The sequence below is a fragment of the Erythranthe guttata genome, chromosome 5 (assembly GCF_056151865.1).
Source record: "Erythranthe guttata isolate IM_541 chromosome 5, IM_541, whole genome shotgun sequence".
Lineage (NCBI taxonomy): Eukaryota > Viridiplantae > Streptophyta > Magnoliopsida > Lamiales > Phrymaceae > Erythranthe > Erythranthe guttata.
In genome coordinates this window covers 16,939,280-16,964,047 of record NC_142537.1, presented here as the reverse complement: position 1 = coordinate 16,964,047, position 24,768 = coordinate 16,939,280, and the positions used below count along the sequence as shown (strand labels likewise).

Sequence of the window (24,768 nt, the reverse complement as noted above, 5' to 3'; positions counted from 1 at the left end):
CCTCCTCTTTTGGTTGAAATGGCAAGCCCCAGAAATTGTTGTATGCTTTTCTCCAACAATTTCTGATAAAATGGGGGAAATGACAATAAATAGAAACACAGAGAGGTTTGTGAAGAACCAAAAAAATAAAATAAATAATGGTGGTTTTGATTATTTTTTTCTTAACCATGGATTATTAACAAACTCTCTCTCTCTCTCTCTCTCTCTCTCTCTCTCTCTCTCTCTCTCTCTCTCTCTCTCTCACACACACACACAAAATATGCAAGTCAATTGCACTGTATTAGATTCGTTACATGCGTTTAGGGTGGTTGGTATCAACACAATGACACTAATTATTTGGATCAAATTCAAGTTTTGAATGAAACTATATCATTATGGTTGTACATGTTTGGGAGCAACGATATATCCGCCATTTGTATACGGAAATTAAAACCTTCGATGTTTAGATTTTTCAATTATTTTGGCTTATTTCATCACATACACTATACAAAATATATATATTTTTTTTAATATTTTTCTACTTCTTTGTATTGCATATCAACAATTGATCGTATTATTTCGAGAATCTTTTTATTATTGCTTTTATAATGATATCACGTGCAACGCACGGGTGTAGTACTAGTAAATGTTATATTATGCAAAAAAAAAATAAGTCATAATTATTTTCAAAAATAAATTCCAATTTCAAAATTGGAATTTTTATATACAATTCCAATTCCAATTCCAATAAAAAATATTTCAAAATAAATAAATAAATAAAATTAGAAACTAAAGGGTTTATGATATCTCAAAAATGCAATAAATTTTTTTTTTACTTGGATATATTTATCAATATATATATTTCAATAATTATAATACCAACCAAAAAAAAAATATTAAATAAATAAATCACATTCTCTTGTTAAGCAGAGACATAAGAAGGTCAATTAATTAAATTAAAAAAATCAAATATCCACACATTTACATCATCAGTTAACAAAACCTACAACTGAAAATTAGCATATGAGCTTCTTAACAATATATGTTAAACCCTATCTGATAACTGCAAAAGACTCAGTTAAAGCTTTATATACGTAAACTAAACACCGATATATATATAGAAAAATCAAACTCCGATAACGCTAAACGGTATGGTTATATTAACCTATATCACACCTAGGCTATACATATTACTTTCCATTCATCTAGGCCTCGGTTTATCCACTTTGACTTCGGTCAACTCCACTTCTTCCACAGCATGGAAAATCGGATGCAAGTATGCATCGGACAAGTACGATTTTAATTCGATATCAGATGCAGAAGACGCTTCATCTTGTGTATCTTTAGTCGTGGCTTCCTGCATTTTAAAAGTGATTAATCAACAAATATTTTTTTAATTTCAATTTTTTTTTTTTAATTTTCAAAGATTAAAATAAATACGACAGAAGAAAAACGAGAAAAATAATTTTATAGTGTTCCAACAATTCTGACCTCGAGAGGGTACTTTCTGAATGCCGGTTCGAAGCGACTCTTGCAATATTGATGGAAAGTCAAAGTCAATATAGGTAAGACCACGAGAAACGGAGTCGAGTTTGCAGCTTTTTTCGTGCTCAATAAACCCATTAATAGCAACTGCGATATTATCAAGCTCCCGATAATTCGACCATGCACATGCGGCCAAAACGCACCTGCACTCTCGTATTTTTGGTTGTACACATTAATCACCTGCATGAATTTATTGCATTCAGTCCCCTGGGTTATATTGAATTGCCAAAAAAGTCCTTGTATTGTAGATATTAGCAAAAAAAACCCATAGGATGCAAATTTTTAAGATGCATTTTTAGGGGGGGGGGGTGCTAATATTGAAAATACAGGGGTGCTGAACGCAATTAACCAATAAAAGTTCCATCTTGTAAATTTCAAGAATTTTCAATAAATTTAATTATATAACTAACCTGGTGACGATATACAAAGAAGGCGAAGGCGAAGAAAATCAGTATAAAAGGAAGAAGAATCGGAGTGACAGCCATGTACACAGCGCCGAGAAGAAAATACAATTGAAGGCTCGGTAAAGTCTCGGGAAAATCGATGCTTTTAGGGTCCATAGCCTTCTCCAAATCCCGTTCCGTTTTCACAATAAACATTTTCTTTAATTGGAAAATCACCAAAGGCTTCAAGCGGAGAATTTCGCCAGCAATTCCAGCCCAACCGTCGATCATTATATACGTAATAAAGAAAGTAGCTTTCATCGGAATCGACACACCGATATTTCTCGGGATCCTTCAAAATAACATATAAAAAAAATTAAAAAATATTCGAATGATTTGAAAATTAAAATTATCGGGAAAAAAATATTACTGTGTGGCGGATTGGTGAAGAAAAGCATGGAGTTGTTGGAAAGCTGTTCCGGCCACTATGCTACCCAAGAAAACGTTGACTAACATGAAATAGTAGTATTTTGCGGCGGTTCTTCTTTCTAATACGGATAAACAAACGTGCCCTTCGATTTTCGACATAATCATTAAAATCGAAGGGAGAACGAATAAAAATATTTTAAGAGCTAAACCGGGAACAAATCCCTGCAGAAATGACTTCGCCAGCTTCCTACATAAAAAAAAAGAAAGAAAGTTGACAATTTTAGAAAAAAAAAATATTAATAATTAATAAAAAAATTATTTTTTTCGTTGCCACTTACCATTCGATTATTGGCCTGAGAAAAGGAGCAACCCTCTCGAGCCCTTCTAAATTGGCCAACGATTGTACGAAAGCGATCGGTATTATGTAAAAGAAGACCAATGCGAACAATAATACCGAAATCATGAGTTTCCGAATTGTGAGGGACACAAACGGAATTGCAAGATTCTTCCAGTACACGTCACGTGGCTCCGGGGCCCACCTTGTAAGCCAAAGCGTCGGATTCTTGCTCTGTTGTGTCTGTGCACAAACGGCTGCTCCCCATCTCGATTTGAACGAAACAAATGCAGCTGGCATTACTGATTTAGGGTCTTTCATTATTTTCTGCCGCTCGATTATCATCTAATTGAGCACAAGGGATTATAAAAATCAATTCTTTTTAGAAAGCGAATATAAATGTAGCAACTTTTTGAAAAAAAAAAATCGTACTTTTTCGTCAAGATCTTTAATTTCTTGGTTGTAGAAGTCGATGGAATCGACCCTTTTGCCCCAAAGTCCGAGAAATCCTGTCTGGATGACAAAAACGTGTAATAAGATATTTATCAAATAATCAAAATGCTATTTTTATTGCAAGTACACGAAAAAAGTGTACCTTTCTTGTAGGCCTTTTGTCTGGCTGTCTCTCGAACTTGAGTTGGTTGTAATCAAGCCAATTTTGAAGCTTGTTTCTTTTCTTAACAAGTTTGGCGAACTTTTTAGCACTGTATACACCCTGGGTTGTAATAAGAATACCGAAAACAGGTTATTAAATTGAGTTGAAAGAATGAAGATCTTTTTTCATTTATCATAGGAATTCAAAAAAAAAAGGTCTTTTAATTTTATTTTTCTTGGGAAACAAAATAATTACCTGGTGACACAGATATTGACCTGGATGATTTTTCTGAAAGAAGCTCTCGACACTATCGGAAACCGTATGTCCAGAAATATGTGGCACGTTTCGAACAAGAACCTGTGTGCAGTTCAAATATAGACAACTATAGTTTTCGAACATATAAATGCAGGAAAATTTAAATATTAATACTTAATATCATAATAATAGTTAATATCATAATAAAAACAATAATTGCAACGTCAATTGAACTAACCGTGAATTGTTCGGGGCACCTGTCTTTTGAAGCCAAAAATTTTAGCCTCATAGACGCAACTCTATCGTATTCTTTGTAAAGCATGTAACAAGCCCAAAATGTAAATAAGTATTCCATAGATATGTGCACAAAGAACCTGAAATTCAATCGGAATAGTTTACGAACACTAAATATCCGGAAAAGATAAGCGATTCGAAACGTAAAATGGAAAATGGTAATTCGATCATTCATATAACTTACTTATAAGACTTTGGACGAACGTTTGATATCGAGAGCTTGTCGATGTTGCTAACAACCAAGTCACGACTCAGAAAAAATAAAGTTCCGCCCGAAGCGTTTACCGGAATCAGAACTAGGAGTGCCACAACCGCTATTGGTCCGAATATTTTCAAACTGTCAAAAGTTGGAAAGAACAAAATGTGTAAGAATCTCCGAAAGACGAATACGAGACACGAGGATCGAACACAATTTTGATAACGAAATTTGAATCCTCTCTTCAATTTTTATTTTTCATTTCATCAAAAAAGTATTCTTTATGTCCTGCTCCTCTCTCTCATTCTTCCTCGACGTAATTACCGAAAAAGCAACATAACCTTAGTAAATAAAAAGGGATTCGAAATATGCAAGTAGAAACAACTTAAGTTTATAACTTCTTCGAAAATTATAAAAACCACGACGAACCCTTCAACAACTAGAATAATTCAAAACAATTATCGAAAAAATATTAATAAATAAATAATGGAATTTTGCAAGTATTTACGAATAGGAACACGCAAACACTCGAAACCGGACAGAAAAATAATGCAACTAAAAACCACACAAGTTTGTAAGAACACGAAAAACCACATAATTCGAAACAATTATCGAAAAACGTGCAAGTATTTACGAATACGAACACACAAACACTCGAAACCGGACAGAAAAATAATGCAACTAAAAACCACATAAGTTTGCAAGAACACGAAAACCATTCAATAACGAAAAAAAATTCTAAACTATACAGAAAAAAATAAAAATAAAAAGATTTAAAGAAAAATGGAATCTTGAAAATATATACCCAAGTAAGTAAATCCTCAAGAACACGGCCGAATCGAAGCCGGCGTGGGCGATAATTTCGGACTCAGACATCTGGAGAGCTTGGGGAATCCAGTTGAGGAAAGAGAGATAAGTCTTGCAATTGAGATTGACAATTTTGCCCACCACACCACCACCTCTGTTTCTAGGGCTGCTCCTTTTTCCGGCAATGTACCATTTGGTAAAGTAAACTCTGTCGTTCATTGGCTGAATTCTAAGCAGAGCAAACGCAATCAAGAAAGCTAACATGCTCAGTATGTTTATTAGTGCTGATACCCCAATATCAGCTATGGTTGCCATTTTTTTTTCTTTTTTTTTTTTTCAGACAAAAAAAAAAGAAACAGAAATTGGGAAGAATTAAAAGGGGTGTTCAAGATTGTCTCAAATAAAAAAAAAAAAAAAAAAAAAAAAAAAAAAAAAAAGTGGGGTTTCAAGAAAAGAATATTTTCTTGGTGGGCTTTTCTTGAAAAGGTCGGTTAATCTCTCACTTTTGTCTGAAAGTGTGTGTGTGTGTGTGAAATTTGAAAACCCTTTTGGGGTTTTGAGGGTTTCCTTCTGGATTTGTCCGAAAGTTTGTGTGTGTGTGTGTGTGTTTTAATGGCGGCGGAGGGAATAGAGTAAAGGTGGCGGAGGGAGATGCTCGAGGCTTCCGGGGAGTTCTTTTACAGTCTTTTTTTTTTCTAGGGTTTGGAGATTCCTTTTTGACTTTTAGTGAGTGAATTCTTTTCTTGTCTGATGAATTTCTTCCCGGGGCGGCGCTCCGCCGTGTAAAGGTGGCGTGAGATAGATTATGAAGAGTCCCTCATTTCATGGGCTGTGTGACTTTGGCTTAATGAGAATATTCTCTTTGGATTAATTGTGTATATAAAAAATAAATAATTAATTATAGAATATTACCTTTTAAATTGTACTTGCCTTCCAATCTTAAGATATGGGGTTTGGAATAAATACCTCAACTTGAAAATAAATAAAGTGTGAACATAAAATATGAGCAAGATTTTAAGACATTAATTTAAATATATCATAATGTAATGATTTACATTTTCCATAATTAATAGATATTTATTATTTATCTTTGACAAAATAAGCTCATAAGATGTTTTAGAGCCTGTAAGCTCTTTTGAAATGTTAATTTTTTTTTTAATATGTTAAAATTTAAAAAAATAAAAAATAAGTTGTTGGAGAGCACATAAGATGTAACAGCTCATTATTCAAATACTTTATAAATTAATTATAAAGAAGACAAGCTTAATATCCAAATATTCTAAAAATTAATTATAAAAATAAGAAGTAACAACTTACGTCTCTTAAAACACTTACCGAGCGCAAGAATTTATCAACAATTTATAAGTTTAGCCAAACATGTCTTAATGTCTTGATTCACACATGCAATTGCATAATTGCATAAATTATTTTTTAACAATAAATGCGAAATATAATTTGGCATGCCAAACATGATTTGAGTTTTAAAATAAAATAAGATATGATTGGATCATAAATTATTATAACTTCGCACACATGTTGTAATATTGAAATGTTAAATGTCGTTTTAATTTTATTAATATCGTTTATCAGTTCGAAGGTATTTTTAACCCTTTTTAGCTGATTTTGGAAAAATTCAGAACACAAAAACTGTAGTCCTTTGAGTTATCATTCTAATCCAACTTGAAACAACTAAATTGGATGGCATGTAATAAAGTTACGTACAAATTAGTTGTATATTGAATTTCAAAACATCAAAGGTGTGACAGTGTTAGTTGATTCATTCATTCATCTATAATTCTTTTCAAGTTGGATTAGAAAGTTAAGTCAAACTACCACAAATTCCATTTTTCGAGTTCTGGCAAATTCAAACTCGAAAATAGTTAAAATCACATTCAGAGTCGGAACGGTATTTGCCAAAGACGATTACATAATCCTTTTTTTTTTTTATGTGCTTCTTGTTTCTCTATGTTACAAAGTCTCCACAAAGTTTTTGTTCGACCGAACGTAAAAAAATACAAATAAACGTCGAAATTTCTCTGTTCAATGTTCATCTATAACACACAACTGATAACAACAACAACAACACGAGAGAGAGGAGAGAGAAAAAAAATTAGACAGACGAAGAGCCTGTCTCATATTATGATATTACGTGCGATTTTTTATTAATTTTATTTTTCAGGCCTTTGTAGCTTCCAATGGAGCAGCGGCTCGGGTTGCGATGATCTGCTCGTAAAGGTCTCTGATTTTGAGGCCGACGATTGTTTGGAAAAGACCGGTGCCGTTGTTGCTGCCTGGGAAATCGGAAAGCTTCAACATTTGCTGAGTTATTTCACCGTAGAATTTGGTGGATATGTTGCTGAGGTGGCTTTCCACGTAAATCAGTTCGTCCAGTCTGTCGAATTGCCCGTCCATTTCCAATACCGAGACCTGTTGTTATAGATACGAAGAACAACGACAAGTATAATTAATTGCGTTTTCTCGTATGATGCGTTTTTTTTAGCATACAACCTCCTAAATGATGTGATATTAGGGGGTAGTTTGCTAATAAAATTGAATTATAGGGAGGATTTTGCTAATATTTTGGTACGAGTGCAAAACATGGGTGCTAAATGTAATAAATCTAGGGATGGAAATCAGGTGGATTGGATCTAAATAAGAATTTCCAGAAAATTTTCAATTTTTATTTTTTATGTTGAAAGTAATTCCAATCCTGTTACAGAAAGAAAAAATCGGGAATCAGAATTTTGGAAATTGGAATTAAAAAAACTTTTGTTCCAAAATTGGAAATTTTGGGGTCGGAATGGGCGGAATTCGAAAATTCCAATTTTGTAAGTAACTCTAATACAAAATACAAAACAATATTGATAATTATAAGTGTTGTTTTCACAAAATTATCAAAATTTTCGGAAATAGTTTTGAATATTAAATCAGATTGAAACCCGGAATCTAATATGTATTCCAATTCCGTAAAAAAAAATCAGAATCGGAAGTTTCGGAATTCAAAATTTCCGTTCAAAATACACCCACAGTGTCACTCGTGTTGAATTTCTATCCGAACTAATGACTAATTTCAAATTCTTAGCTCTCGTTTCGAGTCGTGGCGTTGGCTTTCAAATTCATATAATTTGGACTAATTGTCTCATTTCGAATCTAAATTCTTCAATCCAAACGCAGTTAAAGAAAAAAGACGCAAATTGTGGAGTATACCTCGTTGCCGTAGTAAGTATCGGGGCCGTAGGTGAATTTGATGCCGGGGTAAGAGCAAGTCAATTTCCGTCCACACGGGACCCACGAAATAGTGGAGCCTTCGTCGAAAAGGTAAACGGGATTGAAAAATTTAATACCTTCTTTCATAATCAATCTCACTCTTAGAACTTTGCCTTCATTGTCATCTGGAATTAGCTGTGTTGGCAATACTTCTATCACTGCGTCTGCGTATTGCTTCTGTGGATCTGCAAACAAAACGAGGTTAGGAATGTAAATTCGGACGTATCGGCCGTTCTGAATTAGCATTTTCTCAAAGTGAAAAACTAATTCGGCGAAAAATCAGAAATCGGAAATCGTTAGGAAAAAATGTTGCCATTTTTGTTCAAATTTTAGTGTGTGTTTTTTGTGTTTCGGATGAGGTTAGGAATGGAAATCGGACGTATCTGATCAGAATTAGCATTTTCTTGAAAAATATTAGGATTTTGTATTCTTGTAAAAGTGATGAACTAATTCGGCAAAAAATTAGAAGTCGGAAATCAACGAGAAAATAAAATATATTATAATGTGGGGTTTTCAGATTGAAATCGGCGAAATTTGGAATTTTTATTTTGATTTCTCAAAAAAAAAAATTGAATTAAATTCCGATCGTAAATAATTTTGATTTCGATGGTAATTTTAATTTTCAAAGTCGAAAAATTGAAATTATTGGAGAAAAAAGACGGAATCGAGGAATTTTATTCCGATTTCGGCCCCGTGATCGAGATTGAGGTAAGGGAAAGATAAAAAGTTACCAATGTAAGCATCAAAATCTGGTTTTCGGGCTTCAATACTAGCTTTGATGCTTTCAAGGCTGTGTCCTCTTTCAGCCATGTCCCTCTTCATTTCCATCCAACATATAATTAAATTAATCAGATTAAATTTATAATTACCAATATTATTTTCAAATTAAATAAATATATATAGATAAAAATAAATTAATTTACCTGAATTTTCCAAGCGAATTTAACTTCATTGCTGATGTCCAGGTAAATACTGAAGTCCAAAAGATCTCTTACTCGTGAATCGTACCTATTATATACAGAAGCCTCACATATAATTAACAAAATATTCAAAAAATATATAATACAACTATTTGTTTAAATAAAAATATATTTTTTGTAAGAGTATTATTATGTTATAGTCTATGTAGCATGGACACAGAAACGGCGATACGAGGGAAAAGAATACGGGGAAACAGCATTTTTACAAAATGGATATACGCGAACTTAGGGGAACCGTGTAAATATTTAAAGTATAGGGGTGTATTTATAAATATTCTATATAAACATATATAAGTTTTTATTTACATATAAATTCTTTTTATATATTTTTATACAAACATATTGAAAATAAATTTTACATCAACTATTAATTTGGAACTGATCATTAAATTATGTGAATAATTTGAGAAACAACAAAAATATTTGAAAAATTGCTATTCAAGCATGTTTCTAACTTTTTAAAAATTGCAAAATGACCCATAAGGTGTCCGACTGGTGCTTTCGAGTTTCCGACACAAAACTTTCCGTAACGCGAAAACGCTGAGAAGTTAAAGTTTCCGTGCTACAGAGGCTATAGTACTATATATAAATATTCCTAAAAATTAAAAAAATGTGTTCGAGTTTAGTATCGAAGACCGGTGAAATTCATTTTTAGTATCGAATTTCATCCCAACAGGTTCAATTTTATTAGAGTAGAGGTCTATGGTTCAAACCATGCATCTCCCTTGTTTTCTCGATTCGTAATAGAATTTTATTTTTAAATATGTATATCTATATATATAACAAAAAAAAAAAAAAAAAAAAAGACAAGTGATAAAGAGTGCATGGCCCATAACGTGTCAAATGGCCACGTGTCAAACAGGTCAGCAGAAAATAAATGATGACGTGGACAATCTTCTTCACTCCTCAACCATAGAATTAAAGATAGCCCTTCTTTTTTCTCTACTATGCATGCAATAATAAATAAAATAATTAATTAACACACACTGTACTTACATTGGATGTAATCCTTCAATAACGAGAATCTTGGGCGGTTTAATCAGCTCCGGCGGGTCCAACAGACCGGAGACGTGGTTATAAATCGGTTTGTCGACGGCGACGCCGTCTTTAATCGCTTTAACCTGTTCGTACATGAGATCGAAATCATTGGCTCTCGGGTCCAGTGCGGTTACCCCCTTTTCCTTCCGTCCGGTTCTGTCCAGTGAGTGGTAGTCGTCGAGACAAATCACGGTGGTGGTGTCGCTGATCAGTGTGTTCGAGTCGGGGTTCCCGCCCTTCGGTGGCTCGGCGGCGCCGCCGAATACGCTCGTCAGCCGCCGCATGAACGTGCTCTTCCCGCACCCCGAGTCCGCCGCCAGCCCAATCACGATTGTCTTGTCCGCGGCGGAGCATGATATCACGGTTCTGCCGCTTCTGCCGGCGGTGGTGGTGGTTTTCCGGCTGTAGAAAACGACGGCCTGCTTCTGGTTGAAACCCAGCAAGTTGTTTTTCTTCGCCGGTGTGGTGGAGATTGAGTAGGTTGAGTTGAGTGATTGGACTGTGTACACAGTACAGACCGCCATTGTTGTTTCTCTCTCTCTCTTGTTTCTCTCTCTAGAAGTGTGTGTTTAGAGAGATGAAGCTAGGAATGGAGTGGTGTGGGAGTGATGTTATTGGGATTTTTTTTATTTTTTTATTTTTTTATTTTAAATTGTTTTGAGGACATTTAATTTTTTTTAATGAAATTAAATTATTATATAAAAAAAAAAAAATTGGAAAGAAATAAAAAAGAGTGTGAGGATAAATAAAAAAATAAAAGAAGAGGCTATAGTGAGAGTAAAATACAGGTGGCAGTTTAGTTGGACAGAAAAGCCTGTTTGGTTTAGATGAGGGGGAGTGTGACGTGTCACTTTTTATTGGGGTTTTATACACAAATTCAAAAATTATTATTTTGATTGAAAAATTGGAGTTTGGAGTTTTAAATTCATGGTTTTAAATTATCTGGGTTAACTCGTTTTACAATTGATTTTATCTAATAATAATAATTAGTGTTATTATTATTATTTATGATTAAATAAAATGGTGAAATATTTTGATAAGGAGATGGATGATGTGTTTGTGATTAAAAGTAGGGATGGAGAAAGGGTTGGTGGTCATGTGTTGAAGTTTGGATATTATGTGCCACGTGGCAAGAGGATGATGGATTGGTAAGAGATGAGGGTTGTGAGGGTGAGGGGTTTGTTTGTGTGTGGATGAGTGCCATGGTAAACTAGTATGGACCTTTTTGTTGTGATCCTATTGAAATTTTGACTTTCAAAACCATCGTAATATGTTTTAAGTTTTTTTTTTTTTTTTTTTTTTTAAATGTAAAGAATAGCTTTTAAGCTCGTTATTCAAATATTTTATGAATTTATTTTGAAAATAAGACCAAACAAGTTCATATTATTGTTGAGTGGCGGTTGTGTAATTATTTGTTGAGTGGCAGTTACATAATTATTTGTTGAGTGGTAGTTCTCTAATTGCTGTTGAATGACAGTTCTGTAATTATTTGATGATGAATAACAATTTTGTAATTGCTTGGTGAGTGATACTTTTATAATTACTGTCAATGGCGGTTTTGTAATTATTTGTTGAGAGACAATTCTATAATTACGATGTTGAGTGCCAGTTTAACTTCAAAAATTAATTGGCGAGTGACAATTCTGTAATTATAATTACTATGTGCGTAACAACTCTCTAATCACTTGCCAATTTTGTAATCTCTATTTTTATCACGCTCTTGTATCAATAGAAATGCGGACGTTGCACATATAGGTAAGAATTTATACACGTATACATAAAATATAACTCGATGAAATACACCGAGTGACGAGCGTAACATCTTCGAACAATTTAGAAATCCGATGGTCCTACACTCATGTGTAAAATTGCCAATCAACAAAATATAAACACCATTAGCACTCTTTTTATTAATGAAAAAAAGTATTAAAAAATAAAAACATTAAGTAACAAATCCTAATTACTAAGAAAAAAATATATCAATACATTACCCAAAGAGAAATTATAATGCACAATTCAGCCACCCTATGATAATTAACATATTAAATAAAATGAATCATCAAAACAAAAAATCACCTAAAAAAACGAATAACTTCACGCAAACTCACTCGAGGGGAAAAATATGTACTTGGGCAACTCATCTCAATGAAATTTGCAGAATTATTTGTTCCCCCGAATAAACGAATATATTTTCTGCAAAAGAGATAAAAAAAAAATTCAACAAAAATAGATTAGAAAAAAAAACCACATTATAAATTACATATAATATTGATATTATTATATAATTTTCAGGACTAAAATCAACATTTTCAAAAATATTTTCGAAAATATACGTCCAAGTAGAATTCATGTATTGTTCAATTTCCAGCCCTAGTCACATTACATACGAACTACATCAGAATTTTAAGGAGAAATTTACAGTTTTCATCCCTCAAGTTTGTAAACGATTTCACATTTGGTCCTCGTGTTCACAAAAAGACACATTTACTCCCTCGTGTTTCAATAATTAAACGCTCCTGATCATTTCCGTCGATTTATAGTTAGTCCTTCAGTTAAGGCATTGATCAGCACATGATTGATTCCGTCAGTAGTATCGGAAAATTGGCAGAAATAACTAACAATGTTGAATTTTTAAAACATGAGAGACTAAATCTGTTTTTTGTAAACAATGAGGAAGGCCAATAATGAAATCCAGGTAAACTAAAGGGACTAAAAGTACACTTTTCCCGAACTTTAAGACAATAAATGCAAATAAAAACTTTTACTAACTAAAAAAATGCAGTTATTAATTCTCTAACCTGGAGTACCCAGAAGCTCAACAGCGATTCCAAACAGAACAATCCAAATCCAACCAAGTAAAAAATCTGCATTAAATTAATACTCGATAAATTATTAACCTCGATAAAATTAATATTTTTTCTTGGTCCCGACTCGGTGAAAACGTGTTATATTATTAAGTCGATAATTTAACAATTCACTAAATTAATAGAATTTTCCTAGTCTCGTCTGTATTAATTTATAAAGGTTTAACTGTATTCATATAAAGTTAATACAGTCGGGACTAGCAGAATTCTATTAATTTCGCCAAATATTAAATTATCGAAATAATAGTTTTATACGTTTTCACCGAGTCGGGACCGACATAAATTATTATTTAAACGAGGTTAACAGTTTATCGAGGTTCTACTATACACGTATAAGCATCAATAGTAACACTCACCCCGACAAACGCACTGTCGGAGAAGACATCAATTGCAGCAAGGATGCCCCTAATACCAAGAAAAAAAACGGTAAACATTAGTCGATAAAGTGAAAAAAGAAAACACATTCGGTTCATAAAGACGAGTTAATTCAAACTTACGTTAATGATTTTCCGCGAAAGATAACCGGCGGTGCAATTGCAGCGAATATGCAAAAAGCAATATGAAGCTGCACAGTGAAATTGAGTTAACGGTTACGCCTTAGTCGATATTTTTTTTTTAAATATTCAACGACGAAAATTAAACGTACCAAATAGAACATGAAAAACCAGCCGAATCTCAAGGCACTATCAGTCCTGAATATCGGAGAAACTGCCGTTAATACAAAGAATCATAGTAATACCCGAGACGAGATCGTACGGAGAATAATTGTGCATACAGACGTACCTCATCGCGTTATACAAAGGTTTGTACCATAGTACGTACGAAAGCGGGCATCCGATGAAGGCATAGATTATTGCAAGGAAGAAAATCTTGACCCCTACAAAAACATGGCACCTTCGTTGACTTTGACGAGAGATCGGAAAACGGAAGGAAAAAAAATGCCGAACAAAAGGAACTTACCGCCGCCCTTTATCCAACAAACAGTGATGGCGACAACATTGAACACGAGGCAAAGAACAATGCCTGTGACGATAAACGTAACTTAAATTTTCAGACACGACACGACGAATATCGATTCTTAAATAAACAAGAGAACACCATATAATACACAACCTAGCCAAGTTAGAAAGGCGAGATACTGCAGCTTCTGAGCATGAATCGGGATTTCTTTGGCTATGTCGTGGTGAATAATGGGGAAACACGGGGGCCAATTTCGTTTATCCGTCCGAACTACAGCTGAAGCAGAGGAATGACGAAAAAAAAAAGTTAAAAGCAAAATAAATCGGAACACGACAAATAGTCCAAGAACGAAGCTTACCCCCTGAAACAGCTTCTTCCCTACGTCGAATGTCCTGAAATCAACGAGAATCGATTACAATTTACAGTCATAAAATTCGTAAATGAAAACAGGCTAAAGTAAAACCGATAAATATTTCAATGCAATGCTTTTTTTTCCATAGTTGACCATCATCTAACATAAGAACATCATCGTATATGAACAGAGCAGATGAATAAATATGTACGGATTACTACTCTTTCCGATTACGAGAAGAGCATAAAAAACATAAAAAAACGAAGGAATGAAATAAACCAAGATTCAACACAGATGCATCAATTTCCAACATAACTTCTAATCAACAGCGTAAAGTCAGACGAGAAATAAACCGACCGTTTCTCTCCTGTTCAAATCTGCTTCCAATGCAGCAAGTTCTTGCGCCTTCATCGGATTCCGAAACACAAAAAATTACGCAAAAATGTATGTATATTATAAAATTCGATACAGTTGTAGAAATGGTTACAACTTAGCAAAAAATCGGCTCCATGGATTTGGCCAAACCCCCGTTTATTTGCAACTAATTTAAGAATGTGTGACTTTGACCAAGTACCTGCACCATCACCATTCTGCACGTCATTAACAAGGTGGTAATATCTCAGGCATAATTAATTCATTTTTGATAACGAAAAAATCGGAATAAAAATAAAAATATAGATATACGAAAGTCAACTCAAGGAAGGGATCTCTCATTGACTTTGTGAATCAATTCAAATGATGCTTATCATAATATAATACACGTAGACCATATACATGAACTGAGAAATTCTCTAACACATCTTCGAGTCGACAAATGCTAGAAAATCGATAATCGTGTTTGAGAGTAATATTCATATTCACACACTGAAATGTGTGGAATGTGTGTGTAGTGAAATCTCTTAAACCCTGCAGAATCTATATAACCTAGGAATGAAAACCCCCAAATTCAGATGAGTGAATCACAAATCCATAAACCTAACTCCAAATTAGATGTTCTTATGATTCTTGATACAGTATTTAAGTGAGAAATCGAAATTATATTACCATACTTGTTTATGAATAATTACTACAACAGATGATTAGGTTTAGGTAATTCAAATAATATTCTACAAACAAATGCAAACAATTCACATCAAAATATAAATATATATTTTTTTCAAATTTAATCACGCCTTATTTCTCGGATCTATAATCACATGAAAATTAAATAAATATAACCCCCAAATTAAACCCCAACATCACTAATCAGTAATCACTGAAAAACCACAGAAGATTTGAAAACGCAAAAATATAGTCTAGAAAATAGGCAGCAGAATCCATGTAAATTGAGAAGACGGTTACCGTAAATGGATATTGATTTCGGGTTCATCTCGTTTCAAATTGTGGAGCTCGAATGGAATAAAACGGGAGCAACAGGGATAATATTCCACTAAATTTGACATGATAAGGATGAATGTGTAAGAAGATTCATAGTTGAAGGTGTTGTAAAGTAATTACCGAAATATGATGAGTTTTTGCATCTTCGAAATAAATTAATAGCATTTTGCACTCTCAAAATACAATAAATTATGCACCATGCATCCCAATTAATTTTTTAAAGCTAATAGAAGTAATTTAATATTTTTTTGGGTTTTTTTTCTAGGAGGACAAATGTCAAATCAATTTTTTTCGTCAATCATTTTGAAATTATAAAGTGCAATAATAAAAATACATTTCATCAACATATTTAGAAATTATATTTTTATTTATCACAAATAAATATTTTACGAAAAAAATTCTTCAACTATTTTGTTATCAAGTTATCTGAAAAATCATATTTTCTTTCATTTTTTACCTAATATTTCCACTAGTTACAGTAAATATCTATAAACGAATAATTTAGTGATAAAAGTTTATTTTATTTTGTTGTAAGATATTCTTTTTCAATAATTCGGTGTGATTTCTTACTTTTTTGCACTTTGTGAGCTCAAAATTAGGTTGGAAGTTGAAGAAAATAATAATTTAATTTGTTACTTTGCATGCCCAAAAAAAAAAAAAACCAATAACAAATGAAATTGCCGTTATTATTAAATTCATAGTACATTGAATGATTTATTGTGTTTTGAGGGTGCAAAACGCTATTATTATTTTCAATTATGCAAAGTGTCAAAATACTCAATTTCAGGGGTGCAAAATGAAATTAAGCCTTTAAACATAAGTTGTTTGAATTTTTGCATCAATTGCATTTTGAACGCCACAAATGATAGGTTGGCGGTTTTCACCCTATATTTTCTTATATTAGCAAATTCCACACTTCAATTATATATGTAATGGAAAAATGCACGGGCATTTATTTTTTGTGAGATTTTAATATTGGAAAAACAAAATCAATATGTAACCAATATTTTAAATTATTTAGTGATTTAAGTGTTTGTATTTCTTATTTTGTATATTTAGGTCTCGTTTTGTTGACAAGAAAAGATTAGCCAAGATAAATTTAAATAATCTAGTAAAACCCATTTATATTACCGGACGTTGAAAATTGCAATAAAAAACATGCATAAAAAGCAAGATAAACTATGATAACACAATATTTGTGCATCGACCCGACGAGTTATTGAGAATATCAAATATCAAACTAAGTCAACTTATTAAGTTAATCATGGCTAATCTCCCCAACCAAACGAGACCTTAAATTATTATTTTATTTGTAAAGGCCGATTGGTTGAGGAAAAAAAAAGGAAATATGGGATTCGTCCCGATGCACGCCAGTATTGTATTTATATAAGTTCATTAAAATAATCTTTTTAGTGGTATTTTACTATTTTTTGGTAGTTTCCGAAATTCTAAACTACAATATGCAATATTTTTTCTTATAAAAAAATATTATAAAAAAACATTATAATAGAATGACTTCAAAAACTTATATTTTCTAATTCAAAATAAAGTCTTACTAATTTTTTATCACGAAATTATACGAAAGGTACGTTTAGCGGAACAAGTAAAAATAAATTGATATATTCAGTTACGCTATTTTTGTTTCTCAACGTATTTAATGATGCAAACTGCAAAGTGTCGATTTAAAAAATATTTCTCCTTTAGCCATTTTCTTATATAAAAACAATTACAACAAATATTTTCACAAATTACAATAAAAATTTATAAATTATAAAATTCAATCCGGACACATTGAGAATGATTTATTGTATATACATGGTGCAAAATGATAACCATTTGTTTTATAGGGGTAAAATGATAAAATAGTAAATTTCAAGGATGCAAAATATATAACTAATTCATTTTTATGGGTGTTAAATGCAATACATTTTCATTATTGTGCCTGCCTACAAAGAGTTAATTTCGAGTGTCGTCACATTTGCCGCGACCCACAAAACCCTTAAAACAACCGCTCACCGTTTTCTCTCTCTAGGGTTTTGGTATCTTCTCAGCAAAATGGGCGGCCAAAAGAATCAGAAAGCCGAAGCAGAAGCCATGAACGCCATTGATTCCGGCGACACCAAGTTCCAGAAAAAGCGCAAGAGCAAGGACAAGAGGAAGCTCGAAGAAACGGATGCTGAATTCGCCACCGCCGCCACAGAGGGAAATGAAGCAGCCGCGAACGGTTCAGCTGAGATTTCTGCCAAAAGGTCGAAAAAGGACAAATTGGAGGGGGGAGAAGAAGTTACCGCGAGTAACGGGTCGGTGAAACAATCGAAGAAGAAGAAGAAGAAAGAGAAAGAGGAGGGAGAAGCAAATGAGATTGCGCCTGTTAAGGAGAACGCGGTGGAGGAGGTAATCGGAAGCAGCGGCGTTGTTGTATCGGGGAAGAATGTGAACGAATCGAAATACAAGGCGTTGGATTCGTTTGCAGAGTCCGGGCTCCCTAGTGATGTGTTGGAATGCTGCAAGACATTCGATAAACCGTCCCCAATTCAATCGCATTCGTGGCCGTTTCTCCTCGATGGCCGTGATTTTATCGGAATTGCAGCCACTGGGTCTGGTAATTCTTTTTTCTTTATTCCTTTTTGATTTAGTATTGCTTGATATTTGTTTTATGATGTGAGCTTTCCTTGTAGAAAAATAATGTGTGTTGTTGGGTTGGTCAGGTAAGACACTTGCATTTGGTATTCCTGCTATAATGCACGTGTTGAGCAAGCGAATGGGTAAAAACGTGAAGAGAGCGAATCCGCTTTGCCTTGTTCTATCGCCTACGAGGGAGCTAGCTCAACAAGTATGTTCTCGATTCGTTGATTACACTCTTGTGTGTATTTTGGTTTTGTTCTATCTGCACATATTCCACTGTTATTTGGCTTTTCCATTATGCCGATTGAAGCTTTATGAATGATATAGACTGACACATAACTGTTTTAGATTTCAGATGTTCTTTGTGATTCTGGAAAGCCTTGCGGAGTCCGGTCAGTTTGTATTTACGGAGGAGCTTCTAAAGGACCCCAAATATCTTCACTAAAGTCTGGTGTGGTAAGTTTTCCATCATCTCGAGCTCAAAGATAAGTTTCGATTTGGCATTTGATTTGCTAATGGAAAACTTAGTCGTGGCATACTATTGCTTTCTCACATAGTTAGAAGACAGATATATATGCTCTTCAAATTTGACTTATGCTGTCTATAACATAACATGTGACTCCTTCATTGGAGTTGGTTTTCATAATTGATCATCCAAATTCTAGTGTTTGTTTATTTTTGTATTATATCTATGATTCGGACCAGCTTGGGCTTGAATTCGATTCAGTCAATATGCATCAACACCTCAAGACTCTTTTTTTTTTTTGGCTATACACAGGAGGTTGTTATTGGGACCCCTGGTCGTTTGAAGGACTTAATGGAAATGGGAGTGTGCCTTCTAAAGGAGGTGTCTTTCGTGGTAAGTAGCTATTTGCCTCTCTATTGTATAGGGAATAAACGACTGTTGTTCTGAATGAATTGTATGTGCTGCTGTCCTCTTTCGTTGCTTAGGTTTTTGTATGTTGTTTAATTGAGGTGAATTCTTTGTTTCAACAAGTTTCTGCCAACCAATTATTTTACTTCACTTTTTGGTCTTTGTTTTTTGATCTTCTGGTAGTTTGTTAATCTAGGGTTTTAAGATTGACATTTGTGTGGGTGAACTGTGGGCTGATCTGGTCATATGATTTGTTGGTTAAAACTGGTTTATGGATTCAATTGTGAGATGCGAATTAAAATGCCTGTACAACATCTAATCTGTATTCAACAAATGTTACGAATTGTGATTTATGTTTAGGTCCTAGACGAGGCTGATCGGATGCTTGACATGGGATTTGAACCTGAGGTTCGCTCAATATTAAGTCAAACATGCTCTGGTATGATTTTGAACTTTGATAGCATTGTTTTATGTTGAGTCTCCTGTTCTTTCTTTATTTTGTTAAAATTGAAATATTTCCACTTGTTCGTAGGTTCTATTTCCTGTTAATTTTATTTGTAAAAACATCTTTATCCATTTTGAAAGTTCCTTTTGCACTGAAAAAGGGGGCACAAATCTTTCATTGCTCCTACCAATAAGTACTACTGTAATTAAATTTCATGTTATACGCTGTGCAGTTCGCCAGATGGTAATGTTCAGTGCAACATGGCCTCCAGCTGTGCATCAATTAGCTCAAGAATTTATGGATCCCTCCCCAGTTAAGGTATGGATCATCTATTGGAGTTACCATTACTGCCTAGTGCCTACTTTCTTCCACCCACTTCATTTGAAATCTATATATGTTTCAGGTGGTCGTCGGTTCAGAAGATTTAGCTGCTAACCATGATGTCATGCAAATAGTGGAGGTATAGTTTGATCAATGAAATCAGTGAACAATTAACATGATTTGGTATTGCCTAATTATTAGTTTGCATTGTCAGAAGATGTTCATTAACCGTGAGATTGCAGGTCTTGGAGGACCGAGCACGTGACGAACGGTTGCAGGTTTTGCTAGAGAAGTACCACAAGTCAAGAAAGTATGTGCTGGTTAAATATATGTACTTGATTTTGAATATTTACGAAGTCCCTTTACCTGAATGCATGCTAACACAATTGTTGGATTTGAGTTTATAGCTTTTGTGTGGGCTCGTGTCATGTTTGGAACTTGGCATTATCCTACAGGACAAAGCATTTATGAATATTTTATTACGTCTGTGTTTCAGAATGTTTGCCAAGTTTTTCTAACTGGAAGTTGCAATCTTTTGCAGGAATAGAGTATTGGTTTTTGTTTTATACAAGAAAGAAGCATCCAGGGTGGAGAATATGCTTCAGAGAAGGTAGTTTCCCATTCTCATTTAATTCCCCTGCTATCTTTGATGCCCAGCTATCATCTGCACGTGGCCGTTGAGACTTGCCATTTATAGATCATTGTAGCATCAATCAACCTTGTCTGTTTTGTTTTCGGATTGCCAGGGGCTGGAAAGCTGTCTCTATAAGTGGTGATAAAGCACAAACTGCCAGAAACCAGGCATTGTCGCAGTTTAAGGACGGATCGTGCCCTCTATTGGTAAGTACGCCCTAATACTTTCACATTTTAACTCAAATTTTGCTACACTTGTTGGTTATAGCAACTGTTTAATGTCTCTTCATACTGTTCCTATGTAAATTTGACCATTGTGGTGCCATAACTATCTGTTGGTCTCCCTTTGTCGCCTCAGTACCTGGTCTATTAATTTATTTTTAGGACAGTCCTTCCATTCGCCTCTTTGCTACTTTGTATGCTTATCTTTATTAGGCAACTCATTCTACTTTCCCATTTGCGGGATACAATAATCAAATGTCTCTCTCTCACACACACACACATGAACTGTTTCATAGTTGTTTTTACTTATTGTACGTATAATGCTAATTTCAAGGTAAAGAAATAGGCTGTCATTTTGGAGAGGCTTATGCTTGCAGCTCTAATTTATTGATGAACATTCTTCAACCTTTGTTGACAATTTCATGAAGGCTAGCTCGTGTGTTTATGCAGATAGCAACTGATGTTGCTGCTCGAGGATTGGATATTCCTGATGTTGAAGTTGTCATAAATTATAGTTTCCCTCTCACAACAGAGGATTACGTTCACAGAATCGGTCGAACTGGTAGAGCTGGTAAGAAGGGAGTTGCTCACACTTTCTTTACCAAAGAAAACAAGGTATGTTCAATTCTCAGAGTAGTAAATGTTCGTTTTTCTTCTTTAAATTTCATTATTTATTTTATACATCAGAAATTCAGAATCGTTTGTCGTTAATTATTTCCCAGGGACTTGCTGGTGAGTTGGTAAACGTTCTTAGGGAAGCTAATCAGGTCGTACCTGAATCATTAACGAAATTCGGGACTCACGTCAAGAAGAAAGTAAGCCATATTCCTTCATCAAGTGATCAAAATACGTTTAATAGGGGCAATGTTGTAATTACTCTTCTGGTTATCAACTTTGTGCAGGAATCCAAGTTATACGGTGCACATTTCAAAGAAATTGATGTTAATGCTCCCAAAGCCACAAAAATTAAGTTCGATAATTCTGACGACGAAGATTGATTTCAAGGGTTGTTTCAGGAAAGCAATGCTTGAGCAATTTATTTACACCGAACATTTACGAGTTAAGATCTTTGCAGATTTAGTAGTAAAACCGGGGCAAAGGACAATGATTAATTGCAGGTAGCTTTTCTATAATATAGAGGAAGATCTATGTTTTTTTTAATTTATTACAAGGGTGTCTTTCTGGCAGAATTTATATTTATTTGTGGCTGCTGTGAAAGAGATTGTAAGCACAACTATGAATATTGTTTAAAATGTGGCCTTTTGTTTTTCTTTCTCGTTTTTGTTTTCCTCCACTGTATTTGTTTTTAAACTATGAAATCAAGATTTGATTTATGATATGTTCTTTGAAGTCTTTTCTTTTCCTATTTCGATTTTGTAGATGCTAATTTTTTTTTTTTTTTTTTTTTGTGAAATACAATTTTAAATGTTGTGGTCACAGTCAAACCTAATAAAAGTCGTCGTCTTCTTACATACGATAATAATGCACATGGCAACAGGCAACTTCTATTCCTCAAGTATTATTATTACTAGGGTAAACTACTCCTCTTCTATTTGGGTATAATATTTGGGTAATTATAGACACCCCTCAACAATGAATTTTTATACACGTCCATCTTTATCGTATCAGATTAACGAAATCTTCTACATTTTATGGAATGTTATTTAGTTTATACTCACGTCCATCCTTATCGTATCAGATCAACGAAATCATCTACATTTTATGGAATGTTCTTTAGTTTATATTCGTTTTGTACAAAAATATAGTTACTGATATACCTCAATCTGATATTTATAAGCTAAAAGACACATCTTATGATTATCTTATTTCAAAATATGGGGCTCAAATAGCGTAAGGCGGAGAATACGTAGAAGATTCCATTTGTTTGATAGTTGATGAGTTACCGCGCGTAATTTCCCTAGCAAGATTGGGTTTTTAGGTCATTTCATCTTCTTTCCATGGTTCGTTCAAGAATTACCAATAGTAGTAGAAAATCTATATACAACAGTACCAATGTCCAATGATACCTAATAAATAATAATACAGTTGCCTAAACTTTAATTATACAAATGGAATCCCGACACTCAACCAAACTACAACCCAGGTTTTAAGCTTATCAAAATCTCTCTCTCTCTCTCTCTCTCCCCCTCAATTCTAGAGAGAGAAACTGTGAAAAGGGTTCTTTTTCTTTCTTTTTGGTTGGGGACTGAAAAATGGTGGGAATTTTCTCAAGATTTTCCGTGAGGGGTAGTCATCGTCGCACTCAAAGTGCTATTGTAAGCCGCCCCATCTCCCCCTTTTTCCCTATACCTAATTTTTTCACTTCTTCAAATTGGTTCCTGAATAAGGGTTTTTTTGTTTGTTTCTGTATATTAATTATTGTGAAATTAATTCTTTGGATTTGTTGATTTGTTTGTTATTTCAAGTGAAATTGGTAGTCTAATAAATACATGACATGGATATCCATATTAGATCAAGTTGAGTGTGTGTGTGTGTGTGTGTGTGTGTGTGTGTGTTTCTTGATTGGCTAAATCGAACTACATTTATCGATAATTTTACGGAATTCCTTCGCTTTTTTGTTGTATTCTGTGATCAAGAAGTAGTAAAAGGGGATTCTTGATAATCGCTTATGTTGCGTTTTTCTTGATGTAAAGGATGAGAGGGAAACATTGCCTCCTACTTCGGATTCGACAAACACTAGTACCACCACCACCACCGCCATAGCAGCACCTGCAACACATGGGAACGAAATCGCAGTCGAGTTCAAACCGGTCGAATACCCCACCGAGCCACTCGACTTCGATCAGCCTATCCAGTGTCCTTTACCCGAGCCTTCCATTCTTAACGTAAGTTTTAATCTAATCATATTATATCATTTTATTTTCAACTCTATAGAAATCTTGTTATACGTAAGTTTGTGAGATATCGATCGAGAGACTAAACAGATTCCCCGATATTTTAATCTTCTTCATTGTAAAGTTAATTGAAAAATCCCAAAGTCGAAAGTTTTTTTTTTACGGCTCGATTTTAGTGCAGCTCGCACCGGATTTTACTCATTCATCGTCATACAATAATATTTTTTTCTTATACACAGTTAAACCTCTATAAATTAATACAGTCGGGACTAGCAAAATTCTATTGATTTCGCAAAATATTAAATTGTTGCACTAAAAAATTTAGTACGTTTTCATCGAGTCGAGACCAGAAGAAATTATTATTTAAGCGAGGTTATTAATTTATCGAGGTTCTACTGTATATATATTGTTGTGATCCATTATTTTTTGTACGAAAGAATGTCTTATACAGTTATACTTGTGTGTTTATCTATTTATTATGTTACTGAATATTACCGATTTAGTATATTTTTTTTTATCTGAATTTTGGTTCGCTTGATTCGATAAGGATGGAAGAATATGGAAAGAAAGAGTATCTTCAGGGGCGCAAAGGAGGCCTGCAGATAGTACGGTGGTCATGCAAGCGGAAGAGCAAACCCCCGTCGTCGAACCCCAGACTCCTCGAACGAAAGCTCGGGCCCAAAACCGAGTTATTTTGCCTTCTGTCAGTGCACCCGAACATAACATCCTTAAATTGCTCGAAGAGGTTAATGCTTCTGGTGTAAGCTTCAACACCTGATCACACCATTCAAGCAACTCCTCATATATATATATATATATATATATATATATATATATATATATATTTGAGTGTGTGTATTATATACACTTGTGTAAAGTTTGTCTATGGTTCTGCATTTTGTAGCCTTGTTTATTTTTGACATTATATATATAAGTTTGTGGTATGGATTCATGTTCTTGATTTAATGAGAATATTCCTTATTTTGTGCTTTTATTTTTCGAAAAAAATCGAAGCTTTCGGTCAATATGGCTTTGAAAACGGGTTTTGTTTTATTTTAACATTTTTATTTTTCCAAATGACTTGGAGACAAATATAAATAAGAAATGCACTATAATTTGATCAAAGTAATTTCAATCC

General features: G+C 33.8%; 5 protein-coding genes across 5 annotated transcripts; 2 read left to right on the top strand and 3 right to left on the bottom strand.

Moving 5' to 3' along the window:
* Nucleotides 1–914: 914 nt before the first annotated feature.
* On the bottom strand, nt 915–5,767 carry LOC105967239 (early-responsive to dehydration stress protein (ERD4)). Its single transcript, XM_012991838.2, has 11 exons — nt 4,816–5,767; nt 3,999–4,151; nt 3,759–3,894; nt 3,521–3,622; nt 3,266–3,385; nt 3,103–3,183; nt 2,675–3,015; nt 2,338–2,583; nt 1,935–2,259; nt 1,471–1,704; nt 915–1,336 (listed from the first exon to the last, which is right to left on the bottom strand). The coding sequence occupies exons 1-11, from the start codon at nt 5,130–5,132 to the stop codon at nt 1,181–1,183; spliced, it is 2,211 nt and encodes a 736-aa protein (XP_012847292.2). The 5' UTR covers nt 5,133–5,767; the 3' UTR covers nt 915–1,180.
* Nucleotides 5,768–6,726: 959 nt separating this feature from the next.
* On the bottom strand, nt 6,727–10,872 carry PRK (phosphoribulokinase). Its single transcript, XM_012991692.2, has 5 exons — nt 10,061–10,872; nt 9,008–9,092; nt 8,816–8,900; nt 8,025–8,269; nt 6,727–7,244 (listed from the first exon to the last, which is right to left on the bottom strand). Exons 1-5 carry the CDS (start codon nt 10,624–10,626, stop codon nt 6,993–6,995), a joined length of 1,233 nt encoding a protein of 410 aa, XP_012847146.2. The 5' UTR covers nt 10,627–10,872; the 3' UTR covers nt 6,727–6,992.
* A 1,111-nt stretch (nt 10,873–11,983) lies between these two features.
* LOC105967138 (secretory carrier-associated membrane protein 4) lies at nt 11,984–15,392 on the bottom strand. Its single transcript, XM_088817849.1, has 11 exons — nt 15,328–15,392; nt 14,636–14,852; nt 14,285–14,318; nt 14,080–14,202; nt 13,927–13,989; nt 13,750–13,843; nt 13,613–13,658; nt 13,464–13,531; nt 13,323–13,371; nt 12,901–12,966; nt 11,984–12,295 (listed from the first exon to the last, which is right to left on the bottom strand). Exons 2-11 carry the CDS (start codon nt 14,687–14,689, stop codon nt 12,263–12,265), a joined length of 630 nt encoding a protein of 209 aa, XP_088673975.1. The 5' UTR covers nt 14,690–14,852; nt 15,328–15,392; the 3' UTR covers nt 11,984–12,262.
* Nucleotides 15,393–17,580: 2,188 nt separating this feature from the next.
* Nucleotides 17,581–22,128, top strand: STRS1 (DEA(D/H)-box RNA helicase family protein). The gene is made up of 13 exons (XM_012991715.2): nt 17,581–18,257; nt 18,364–18,488; nt 18,629–18,736; nt 19,059–19,139; nt 19,515–19,593; nt 19,832–19,917; nt 20,003–20,059; nt 20,163–20,230; nt 20,462–20,530; nt 20,667–20,760; nt 21,226–21,390; nt 21,498–21,590; nt 21,678–22,128. Exons 1-13 carry the CDS (start codon nt 17,711–17,713, stop codon nt 21,771–21,773), a joined length of 1,668 nt encoding a protein of 555 aa, XP_012847169.1. The 5' UTR covers nt 17,581–17,710; the 3' UTR covers nt 21,774–22,128.
* Nucleotides 22,129–22,857: 729 nt separating this feature from the next.
* LOC105967141 (hypothetical protein) lies at nt 22,858–24,624 on the top strand. Its single transcript, XM_012991719.2, has 3 exons — nt 22,858–23,051; nt 23,430–23,621; nt 24,178–24,624. Exons 1-3 carry the CDS (start codon nt 22,989–22,991, stop codon nt 24,406–24,408), a joined length of 486 nt encoding a protein of 161 aa, XP_012847173.1. The 5' UTR covers nt 22,858–22,988; the 3' UTR covers nt 24,409–24,624.
* The last annotated feature ends 144 nt before the right edge of the window (nt 24,625–24,768 follow it).